Raw genomic sequence first — 13,522 nt, 5'->3', positions numbered from 1 at the left:
AATAATGAATATACACATTAAATCTAACTAAATCAGTATTTACCGTTTACTTGAAATTTTATTGCATTTTGTTTTCATTTTACCATCTTTGGGCAATGGCTTTAAAGTTATAGTGAAAAATAAACAAGAGGGCCATGATGGTTTTGAGTCGCTCACCAGAAACAACTGCTTTTCATTGTTAAAAAAATAATTTTTCAAATGAGCTTGCTGAAAGGCAAGTCCAGCTTTCTTTTTCAGCAAGTTCAGCTCAACTTTAACTTGCCCCTCTAGTAATAAAAGTAATAGATTTTTTACAACACTGATTACTTTTTTCTTGAAAATAAACAATAGGGCTACAACGATGATCCTAGATCACTCATCTAACCCATCTTTCATTATTCACTATATAAATTGAAATATTTTGCCTAATATTTTGGAAAGGCTATGTTAAAATATCTTTTTTTGCAAGTATTCACCTTTGATACTATGTAAAAGAAATGCAGAATTAATTACCACGAGCAGGGTTATTATTGATAGGACATTTTTATAACCTTTCTGATGTAATATGCAAAATATGTTATGTGTAGATGTTTGAAAGTAACAGTTTGGGACAAAAAAATGTACAGTCTAAATGGTAACATAACGGTACTTAAAAAAACAACACAATAGGTCAAACAATGTAAAAGTTATCAAAAGTAGGCCAGCAGATATCAAAATGCAATTCAGCATCAGAAATTCTATACAATGTACCTAGTCCAAATTATAAATCTGTATGTCTAAAAACAAGAATGTAGGTCAAATTATATCAAAAATAACAAAAGTAGGTCAGCCTATATCAAAATACAATTATCAGATCCTCTGCAGTTGTGTTATAAGTCCTGATATATTGTCAGTCCTGTATTTTGAAATTCCCTGCTTAAACCGGAAATGATGAGCTTTTGTTATCAGCATAAGGCATGATTTTTGATTAACTTAAAAGTTTTGTTTTTAATTCCCCAAAATTTATAGTAACCAGTTAAAATTGTAAGCTAGATTATTAGGTTATTTAGGAGGTTCAGCAAGTTATGCTGTCAAAGTAACTCTATGAAAAAGTGCATTAAATACATAATATTGAAAGAATTCATGGTATTTCTGTAACTTTGACGAACTTCATGTTTTCCATTATTTATTAAACTCAGATGGACCATCTTATTTTAATATTATTTTCTCAAATAAAATTAATTTAACTGTTCCCATATCTCGTTTAAGTAAAAAAACTTAATATTGCTGTTAACAATTCAGATACTATAAACAGGGATATAATACGAATTTAAATACTTTTTGATACATTTTCTCGATTAAATTTCGAGACATTAATTGGGTATACAATTCCCTTCTTATAATTATGCCAATCAGATTTTAAAAAATTGCTTATCTAGCTTTACATCTTGATGTGTGTTTTATATCAGATTGAATCTCGCTAAACGACTTTTAGTAAACAATAATATATATTAATGTAAAATATGAAACCAGTTTGCAATAACATATCTAGTTTTATAGTTATCATTGTATGTACCTGTCACAATATTTGTTATTAATTGAAATGCATTCTATTACGTTTCAAATGTTTGGAAACTGCAGACACAAGATATATGTCAAATTCAATCCAAATTCATTTGTTATCTTCAAAAGGTCAGTAGGATGTCAATTATATGAGTAGACTCCAACAATCGTTTATTCCGACGTTTTTCTAAATTTAGAGGTTTTTTACGAATTTAAACAGCATGTCATGGCAAACACAAAAATGGTCACTGTCACAAAAAGCGTCGTATCAAAGAACATATTATGTTATGGGACTTTATTTCTTCTCAATCGAAATACACCTACATACGTTTTTTTAAAATTGTACATGTGATTATATTTGCATGCATTTATGTTAATAACACTCGAGTTCAGAAATTACATTTTCTCATAAATAACGCTGTTAGGTCATGGTTAAGTGTATCAATTGAATAGTCAAAAGTATTTAGGCAACAAAGAAGCTTGAAAAGGTAATAAAATCGTTATTACATTTATTAAACGGCTCAACCAAATTGATATCCAGACTGACATGTTTTCTGAGATATAGTTATTCGTTCATTGAATTAGTTAAAACGACATAAATCCCTACACATTTGTTTATAGCTGAAACTCATTAATGGCTGGTGAAAATTTATTTTTACTTTAGACTTATAGGTCTTTGGATAGGAACCATACACAGATGTTTGTTTGTTTGTTTAAGTAATATTGTGCTCATTTCGCAGTTTTCAAGTTGAGCTGGATTAGAAATATATTAAAAAAACGCCTTTTTCAATTATAATGTTTTTCACCAATACTTGATAAAGAAAAATGTGCATGTGATAATATTACAACGTTAGGAGAGTTGTCAGTAGAACAGAGCACTCGATGCTTATAAGTTAAACAAGAACAGGGATAATGCCAGAATAAATAAGAACAAAATCACAAAAAAACACAAATAATGTACCTGACATAGTAAGGAGTAATAGATAGGATATTGTCCAAACAGAGATCAACAAGGCACAGGCAATGTTAACAGAACAAAGCCTCCGACAAGTTCCCAAATGGCCTTTTCTTCATTCAAAATCCATGCCAGAGTTAAGTATCGTTGAAAGTAACTTGAATAGTACTTCGAAAAGCGTGAATAAAGTTTCAAGGTAATAAAGTCATAAATTGTTTGGAAGATTAATATAAATTAAAATTTAACCAAGAACCATAATACAGACAAAATTCGGTGTTCCGCTTAAAACATGAAACAATAAGTTTTGAATTTTAAAAGAGACAAAATCCATTTGATACTTGAAAAGTGGCCTACATTTATGATTCTGCAGACATACATTAAGTTTTAAGTGAATATCTTTAGATATTATGATGATACATAATGCACACAGCAATTAACCATTAAGTTTCAAAGTTCATAAAGGGTCAGAATTTAGTTATAATCCCGAAGACATGTAGCAAATACCTTACGTAGTTCTTAAATTGATGTTGCATGCACCCTCATGATGGCTTTAATTCAATCAAAAATCAATGCTAAAGTTATGTGCTTTGGGTAGTGACCTCAAGTGGTTAAGTTTCAAGTAAATACTTTGTAAGTTTAATGACTGATGTTGTATGCAAAACTTTGGCCAAGAATTTTCAAAATTAAAAAGAGCCATAATTCAGTCAAACTCCATAATTGTGAGACTACACTTATACCCACTCTGTTCTACACCAAATGTTCGAATGTACTCCAAGAAAATTGACAGTCATTTTCTAAACTATAGGAGAATGGGCTAGATTTTAAGGATTATCAATGGAAATATCATGTAAGCCGTGACATATTCAATTTACTCGATTCCCTTAACGCTAAACAGAAGTTATTACATTGATAATTTACCTCTTCACACACAGATTGAAATAACTAAGATTCAATTTACTTCTTCTTATCCAACATGACTCGTTGCTCTTGACAAGTATGTATTATTTTTTTTCTCATGATCAAAAAATTGCCTGTTGTTTCAAAAGAGAAAATAATTGGAAAATATGTCACAATAAGTTTTCTTGAAATCACGACATGTTTTATACTATTTATCGTGGTTTGCCTTGCCGAATATTTAATAGATCTATAAATTAAATACAATTTCTTTTTTAAACATAATTAATAGTTAATCATTTCAGGACAAATTCTGCAGAATTATCACTACAATCAGATAACGCTTACATGAAATGAATAATTAACTTGATATCATTCATTTGTCAGACAGTTTGATGATAAAATCATAAAATTGACCAATTCCCAATTGTGATACCTTCCCTGTTTAATTTCTATGTACGCGTAATTGGTCACTCTGATAACAGTAACAACACTCAAAATAAGAGGCTTACATACAAAACTTTACATACGACAGCATGTTATTCAAGTAACAAGGGAACGAAAGTAAATTGAAACGTTTATGTAAATATCTGTCTATATGTCTATATATGATTCTTATGTCCAGAATTAAAAAATATCTTAAATCACAAACCAAAACAGGAAATAAACTCGGAGACCATTATCAAATAGGCATTAAAACATATAGCATTTTGAAAGTAACTCAAACTCGTTTTAATACAAGTTTAAGATGTCTTAACCTGCGTTCATTTCATTTCGTACACATTTTTAATTGCACAAAGTTTTTAGAAAGGAATATGGTTGTAAACCGATTGTGAAGAAAAAATAAAAACTCTAATCTAATCAGAAAAGTAAACATTGACCTACATATTTAAGTATAAAAGGTTAGACTTCATAGTGGTTATAAAAGCAATTATAATGAGCACTGAAACATATTGGAATCATAGTAACCAACTAGAAAAAAGACAAGCGTACGTTATAGCACAACAGACGGGTTATGAACTATTCAGATGATACTCAAATATAGTTTGCATCTAATGTTGATGTTTTTATCTACTTAAGTGAACAGTTGATAGATTATTAAATTCATTAACTTAATTGAGTAACCTTTTCACGTGTTATGATTAAATTATATTTTATTCCCTTGATTATATTTATTAATTGTAGCAATTTTTAAGTTAATGCATATAATGGAGTGTCCGTTTGGTTCTTTTCTCGAGGGACCGATATTAAAAATCTTTGAGTCGATATTTGGTTGATGATAACCTATGTGTTATTATTTATATAAGAAAAAGTTATGCTAAACGCTTCTTTGATGATTAGTTGATAAATTTTAAAACAGATCATATTTTCTACATAAGTTCATACCGACTTAGATGATTAATTCGCGAAGGTCAATATTAATCCAATGTTTGTCTGGGAATGTAACCCTTTCGCAATTTCAATAAAATGAAATCATGGTCCGTTGGTTCTCGCGTGTAGTACGCTTCTCAGTTTTTCCCCAAGCTATTATAGACGTGGATATATCAACTGCTTCATTCAGCAGAATGCCTAATTTGTTAATGTGGTATAATATAAAAATACACTGCGTCGTTTGACGTCAAAATTAATCGTCCGGTTGCATAGGGTTTACTGTTAATTATACATGCAACAGTTTCAGATTAGTTTGCTATATACCTCATCATACATAAAAATGTATCTGTACAATAGCGTCCTAGGAAGGACTTATTAAATTAAAGAATTCAACAAATTGTTGCGATTGTTTTCATTCATATTCCATTTATAATTATTCTTGTTTATCAAAATTTAGTTGTCATGGCAACATGAAAACAAAATTATGCAACAAATATGTACGTGAGAAATAAATAAAGAGACTGGAAAATGCGATTTTCTCTTTTTATTGTTATTGTAGATCACTAACGTCTAAGAAAAAATAATTAAAAGTCTCTACTCTTAATGACTGAAAAGATTGACTAATGAAAAAAAATGTGAAATAATCTGAGACAAAAACTTATTTCTTGTAAGTATGTCTGCGAGTAAAAACATCATTTCTCAATCACAATGGCACTAAATATGGTACTAATGAAGTATTTTCTAAGATAATGTTTAAGGTGATATTTTGTCCATCAACTGCTATATAATGAGTGAACAGGCGAAAAACAAACAAGTTTTCATTTTGTCAATTCCTTTGAATTTAATAATTCACTTAGCATAAACAATATATAATTCAAGTATCCAAACAAACTTTCTTTAAATATCCATTTGAATTTATCTGTAAAGTTCAGTTTATAAAACGAGTGGGGCAGTCATTTTATATTTTAGGCAGATCCTAAACATTTTCCAACATGAAATGTTGGACAAACACCATTGTACAAGTCATTCTTTTGAAATTTAAAGTCAATTCAGCTCAACTTGACTAATAGATGAAATTATGAACATAGTGTCACTTTAAGAATTCCTAATCCATGAATATTAATCTAATGGAATAAATTAAATGTATGAAATATTTCTCTACCAATGTAGGGCTATAGACAACAAATACTTATATGGAAATACTAAATATTATTCCTTGCTCATTTATAAATCAAGCAAACAAAAAACTCAGTGATTGTTTAGGTTATCGTTTGAAAAAAAATGTGCGGTTAGTTAAGCTTATGCTTTTTCATGACACACACTGACCTCTACATGCGTCTAATTGCATCTGCAACAAGATATTACAATTTCTGAAATATGTTTTAAGGCACATTATGCCTCAAAAAGGTATCGTTGTTTTTATTTCTCAAAAATATTTCATTCTGTTTGGTTAGTTAAAAAAATACTCATTTGTCATATAGATGAACTATTTTTTAATTCTTATGCTCTGTTGGCAATAAGTATAAGTATATTATATTAGTACTTTGTATAAAAGTCAAAATACTTCTTCGTTTGTTACCTTTTTTCTACTTTATGGCACAATACTGCATATATGGCGCTACTTTATTTGTTTTAAACCATCTTACATGCTTTAAATCTGTTATTAAAACATTATCAAACATGTGTTTGACATTTCTGAAGAAAATCAAAAATAATATGTATTTCTGGGGCATAATGTGCCTTTAAAGATAATGAATGTTGTTTTTGGACACTGAAAAAACACGGGGGAGGACCTGTTATACGGAGGATGGAGTTCTTATGATAACTTGTTAGGAGTTCTTATGGTAACTGTCACGAAGTTCCTGGAAAACGTTTTGGATTTCTGTTGAAAACCTTTCTATATACTTGGAGAACTCACGTGAAAAATGATATTTTTACCTTTAAATGGGGAGTTTGAGGTGTTAAATTAGCTTTGATAATTAAGCTTGCCCTACATATTGTATTATGTTTTTAAAAAAAAAACATTTTAGTCCATTTTTCATTGCCTTTTATAAAAGAAAATCTAGTAGTTTTGAGTAAAATTTTCAAATTACTAGCCCATTCATACATATTGAATATTACCATTTAACAGTAAAAGTGAAAGCAATGTGGTATTTTTCATGCAAGATATCAACTGCTCAAAAAAAACAAAGATAGCTTAAGTATACAGTTAATTAGTTACTTGTTAAACGTTGAAATAAGAATTATAGCAAATAATAATAAAATATATGTTTATGCTTGAATGGCATTTTTAATGCAAATGAATACCATACAGCCATGCATACAAATATTCATTGCATACACATCTTCATTTTATAAAGATTTCTTATCAGTTTGTTTTGAAATAAATGTTAAAAGATAACCTTTCCATATTTTCATTTACAGTGGTAACTTATTTGAAAATGTAATATGCTCATATTTGAAATTAACATTTTAACAATAATGATAATTGCAGTTTCTTTGTAAATATTAATATCAAATACATTCGTTTTGAAAGCACACAGAGTAGATATGTAGACACTATAGGTGGACACCATATGAATCTATACTTCCATTAAAAAAACTGATGCAGTTTCCCAATACATAGTGTGTAAATAACTTTATTCAAATTGAACATATTTAATAAGAAGTTTAAGAAATTTCAGAATGATAAGCGTGATATCTTATTTAGTATTAAATCTGATTTCAGTTGATCATATACTGAATTTATATGCTATGCAATGTCATGTCATTCATCACGTTTGTTCGTCTTAATTTGCCATTGGGTGGCTATTGGAAAAACACTTAGTCTTGTTAAACTATGACAGTATATCGAAAATAGCGACAACAATAAATAAGAAAACCATATATACCTCAACTCTCTCCAAAAGCAATTATCCATCTAAACTCTTGAAATAAGAACGATATTTACCAAATGAACAACTATAAATCTTTCAAAACAACTTTGCATCAGCAGATACAGCTTTCGTTGTTATTGTTTTTAAATGTAAAATAAAAAAAAACTTCAAAACAAAATAAACATAACATCGTGTACAGAACACTCATTGAGCGACATCAATAACGAACACTTATAGATCTTATAATATCCATGTGTTGTCAGATGCATACCAGACTGTCTTAGATGATGGAAAGTATTTTGATCGAGCTACTTTTAAGAGTATTTTGTTGTAGAAAGAATCATACTAAAAACCTAAAATCAGAATGTCTCATTATTTTTAACCATCCTAGCTGAAGGTGGTTTTATCTTTGTCTGAAATTGCCTGAAATGACACGAATTGGTTAAACCTTAATTCATGAGGACTAGAAATTGTATGAGTCAAATTTGCTTTTAAAAACTGATATTTCTTTTAAATAATCAAACATGGCTTTGCACTTTCCAGTACCGTCCATGAACAGACTCAATCAAACCGAGCCTGCAACATTTTCAATTTCGCCGCGTTGGCCTTTCTTTAGGGATTCTTATTTCACTCTATTTTATCGCCACACCAGCGTTGTTTGAGCCGTGTGGATGCTGTAAAAAGTCGCCCCGTACATTCAATCAAAGATGTTATATTTCCGATCCTTAAAGATTCCAAATTCTAAATTTTACCAGTTCATGTTAAATGTTGAATTCTGCTTAAGCCGGTGCTAGGGGGCGTGGACGGTAACTTGCACTTTTCAGTACCGTCCATGAACAGGCTCAATCAAACAGAGCCTGCAACATTTTCAATTTTGCCGCGTTGGGCTTTCTTTAGGGATTCTTATTTCACTCTATTTTAGGAAGCTATGGCAAAATATACAGTGAATTTACTAGATAAAATCACAAACAAGTGCAAGGTCATTAAATATTTGACAGTAAACTATTCATTATAAGCTACACAAAAAGGTGCATCGTCTATTCATGAAAGGTGAGAATGTTTAGGTCTAGTTCGACATCGAAGAAAAACTATTTATTCTTGACGGACAGATAAAGGCGATGATACATCAAAACAGGGACAGTCTTGTTTCATAAATTACCTAAATGAAAATAATTGAATCCCGTACTGTTCATTTTCTGACTATAATGTCTGCTAAAATCCCATAAAATTTTAGGAAAAGCGAAGACAATAACGTCTAGTAGAAATAGAACTATAAAAAGGATTTGATGTCCATATGCTATTGGCATGAAGTGTCTCCATATTTATTATTTCCAGAACAGAACAACGGATGTTGGATAGCTTACTTCATGGTGCATCAGCTAGAGATGGTGACGAAAGCTTGGAGTCTTGATAGTCTTATAAAGACATATTTTCAAGTACATAAAGCACGACTTGATAATGCGTGCAGTGTCTTAGTATTTTTGAACGGACATCATAGCCATCCCTCTCATATAATTGGCAATTGAAAGATACATTATATTGTTGTAGGCTTCTATTGAAAGCTGCTATTAGTTATTATATTATATATTAATATATCTGGCACTCAGCTTGCCAGTAAACAAACTTTGTGCTTAAGATGTACTGTATGTAAAACACATGAAATGTGTACAGTTAGACAGTGAATACATAAAACATAAGGGGGAAATTAAAGAATATAACAAATTGTTTTTTGACATTAATATCATAAATATCTTTGTTGTTACACCATCTAGATTGTTAAATAGACTTGACACATATTCTAGTATATTTTCTCACAATACAAGTGATTTTGGTACAATGGCTATTGACATTTTAGAAAGAAAGCATTGGCAAATTCTAAAAATAATAAATGGTGGTAAAAATCACGGACATGAGTTAACAAGTATCTGCAAAACAAGATCCATCTGGGTGAAAAAAGAAAAGGTTTAACAGTGATTCTCAATCAAACAATGCATTGTATGCAAGACAATTTCTTCCAAAATTTATACCAAGTTTCTAATAGATAATACATTTTCAATTACCAAATGATATAAAGTTGTTATCGCAAGTGCTTTAAAACTGCAAACACTTATCAGTTAAATTACAAATAATTATTGGTTTATGTATAAAACTATAAAACTTTCGTGTAAATTTATACGTAAGAAAAGTAACATGTAACTAAGAGTATAACTAGATAATCTTTCGATCACTGGAAACAATGGAATGCCTCGTATTTTCTTGGATTTATTATACTGTTGGCAATAAAGGTACTTATGATAAGCACTATGCTAAATATATCAGATAACTTTTGGAAAACAAGACAAGTCTGAAGTGTTCCGCATCTAGATATTAAAATGTTTCTTGTTATACAGAGAATTATCTGATTTTATAAAGCTATATAACTGTTTATACTGTCTGTAGTTTACAAAATTTTATTTTTAGTTTTTAATGTTTATTCTCAAAAATATCTGCATGAAAGAAATACATGTATGTTATCGCAAATTGCACATGCAGGAAAAACTGTAAAATGTTGAAATAGAATATAATATTCTTTTCCAAATTTTTTATCCAGTTACGCATGTTTTGTTAAATAACAGAAAAATTCTATGTAGCAACTCTTTCGAGAACTGACATAAAATTAATTATTACCAGAAACAACAATGTTTAATATTTGTAAATGATATTTATAAATTCTATAAACGTTTATTTATCAGATATAGATATAGCGTCATACAAACTTTTGGCAGAAATATGTTATCATTAGAACTACACATTCTTCTATATTCCAAACTTACAAAAAATTGTGTGGAGTAAGACATGCGCAGTTTACAATATATCAATGCAAACTGATGCATGAGCATATAATTTTAATTAAATTGATTAAGAAATTTATTTTTTACTTAAGTATTATTTATATATATTTTATCTACATATATAAAAGGTTTCTTATATTTCCCTTTGTCTTCGGAAAACAAGGTATTCTTAAAAGTAAGAAATTTTCTGTACCTGCTTTTATAATAGTGAATGATTTACTACAAAACTTTAGTTTGTTTGTCTTGGTTTCACGGCGGCGAGGCTGACATTTTACTGGTCATATTGCTATTATATTACACTAACTACGCAAATGAAATCTAAATATCTACAAATTTTGGTCTTGCTCTTAATAGTAACGAAAGGGAAACAATTACCTCGGCGGTGAATATATGCATTTCAGTTGTTCTGTTTAACCCATTACTTGTAATCATAATTACAAATAAACAGAAATGACATGTTCCTTTTTTTCTTTTTTTTTTTTGCAAATTCAGTGAAACGAAAGCGTTCTTCTTTGACAGATCACAACTTTTGGTACGTGTCCCAGATTATCTCCGGTTTAAGACATTGATGCAAAAAAAAATCAGAAATATAACATAACAAACTGCCACGCGGGTGTTCTATCAGCTAGTTTAGATAGAACATGTATAATTCGCGTAAATATTATTTCTCAAAAGATATTATTCCTATGCGGATTCAATAAGTTATTTATTTCATTAATTTGGAGGATCGAGGGACATAACTAAACATTTTCTGATTTGGAAAATGAGTGTTTCACCGTATAGATTACGGTTCTAAGATTTTTTTCTAATCAATATAGTTGTTGTTATTTCGTCACTTAAAATCAGACTTTGTCATATCAATGCATTTCAACATGACTATTAATTGTCGTAGAGCTCTATAGAAAGGAGCTGTCATAACCAGCAATATTTTTTGGATAATCGTCTAATTTTCTAATAACATTAGACGTTTTCTATGGATAAGCAATGAGCGTAAGTGGTCTTTAACATGCTCCTATTATATTACACTAAGCAAATCTAAATGTCTAAATTTCCTATCTTGATCTTAGTGGTAAAGAAAGTAGAAATGAACTTGGAGTTGCTGTTTTAAACTCCTTGTTTTTTATCAAAATTCAAAATTAACAAAAATGACGTGTTCTTGATTTTATTTACAAATGCAGTAAAACAAAAGCTTCTTTGACAAATCACAACTTTTGGTACATGTCCCAGATTATCTCAGGTTTAAGACATTCATGCAAAAATAAATCAGAAATTTACAAGATAAAAGCCGCACGGGTGGTCAGAGGGAACCTTTAGAATTCGCTTAAGAAGGGTTTTAAATAAATTTGTATTAGAACACTATCGTCATACGTTCACATATTAACCCATCATTTTATTTAATCAAAGAAGAAAATAAACAGTAACTGTTTTAAAATATTTCAGACGCTTATAAAAAAAGATTTGCTTAAGGCTATCGAAGACATCTTCTGATTTTGAAAATTAGTGTTTCTTACAATTAATAAATAATTGGTATTTGAAATGGTGTCTAAAATTTCTATTCAATGTAGTTGTTGTTATTTCGTCACTTAAAATCATACTTTGTCATATCAATTAATTTCAACATTACCATAAATTGCCATAGGGATCTTTACAAAGGAACTGCCATAACCTTTTACTTTACATCAGTATATTTGGGATAACCATCTAATGTTCTAATAACATTAGATCTAGAAGTTTTCTATGGATAAGCAGCGAGCGTTAGTAAATTTTAATTTAACTATACTCAATAAAATGTAAAATTTTAAGCACAAGAGTCTATCTGCGTATTTATTGGTGTTAATTTTACAAATCATAATCTGTTCTCTTTATGTACCGAAGTATTATTTTTATATGGAAACCTTCCGTGTCTTCTCTAAGTGAGAATTACTTAAAATAATGAAGAGAGTAAGAAAATGACATCCTTATACAGATATATATTGTACATAATTATTCTATAATTATTATACGAAATGACGTTACATCTCTACACAAATATTAATATCAAACAGATAAATTAAATGTTAAATTAAATTTCCATTCAAATAAAATTACCTTTACAGGAACACAAATCATTACAAGCAAAAGGTCCGCTGTAGCCAAACTTAACAGAAACATATTTGTCACGTTTTGCATCTTCTTAAACTTCGCCACCGAAACAATCACTAAACTGTTACCGAGCAACCCAAGAACCATTGTTACTCCATAGACTAAGGAAACTGGTATTAACTGTTGCACAGGAATATTCCCAGGATCCGCATCATAATCATATTCATACCAGTATTCGTCAAAATCATTTGACTTTATCCCTTTCCGTATTGTGGATAAATTACTTGTAATATTATGAACTGCAGACACCCCTTTAAAATATGTTAGATTCATATCCATTTTTAGTTTCTTTGTTTGAAAATATATAATCAAGATATATCAATTTTAATGATATGCATAAATCCCCTTTTTGTTGGTATTAAAACAGTGAAGAAATATTCAGATAATTAATGATAATAATAATAATATATATATATATATATATATATATATATATATATATATATATATATATAATATTATATATATATATATATATATATATATATATATATATATATATATATATATATATAATATATATATATATATATATATATATATATATCCCCTACAGTACAACATTATTTTTTAACAATATTACAGTATATCCATAATTGTTTCATCAAATTTCTGTTTTATCTCGAAATAACATCCCTTTACTTTAATTTACTTTAAAAAACACTTATTAATAATAGTAATGATTTAATATTCCTCCTTGTATTAAGAAGTCAGAACAGTTATTTCTTCGGAAATGCTTTTGCCATATTTATATACCAACGTTTTGAGCGAATCGATTTATCAAAGGCCCTCTCTGGATAATTTCTCACGCGCTGTGAGACACAATAAAGAATCTCAATGAGAGAGTTGTGATGATTAAATAAGTGGTGGCAGAAAACAGCTAAACAGAATAACATTCTGACATTCTATTTAAAAACAATATTGCGTACATA

At 29.2% G+C, this 13,522-nt stretch overlaps 1 protein-coding gene across 1 annotated transcript in view; it reads right to left on the bottom strand.

The window, feature by feature from the left end:
• Positions 1-12,948, bottom strand: part of LOC132723070 (orexin/Hypocretin receptor type 1-like) — a 54,036-nt gene extending 41,088 nt beyond the window's left edge. Inside the window, exon 1 of the mRNA XM_060707733.1 lies at positions 12,537-12,948. Coding sequence (XP_060563716.1) covers positions 12,537-12,869 — 333 coding nt within the window. The 5' untranslated portion in view covers positions 12,870-12,948. The remainder of the gene's footprint in view (positions 1-12,536) is intronic.
• Between the last annotated feature and the right edge of the window lie 574 nt (positions 12,949-13,522).

The sequence above is a fragment of the Ruditapes philippinarum genome, unplaced genomic scaffold (genome assembly GCF_026571515.1).
Source record: "Ruditapes philippinarum isolate M1 unplaced genomic scaffold, ASM2657151v2 ctg549_1_1_1_1, whole genome shotgun sequence".
In the NCBI taxonomy this organism is placed as follows: Eukaryota; Metazoa; Mollusca; class Bivalvia; order Venerida; family Veneridae; genus Ruditapes; species Ruditapes philippinarum.
This window is presented reverse-complemented; position numbering and strand designations above follow the sequence as displayed.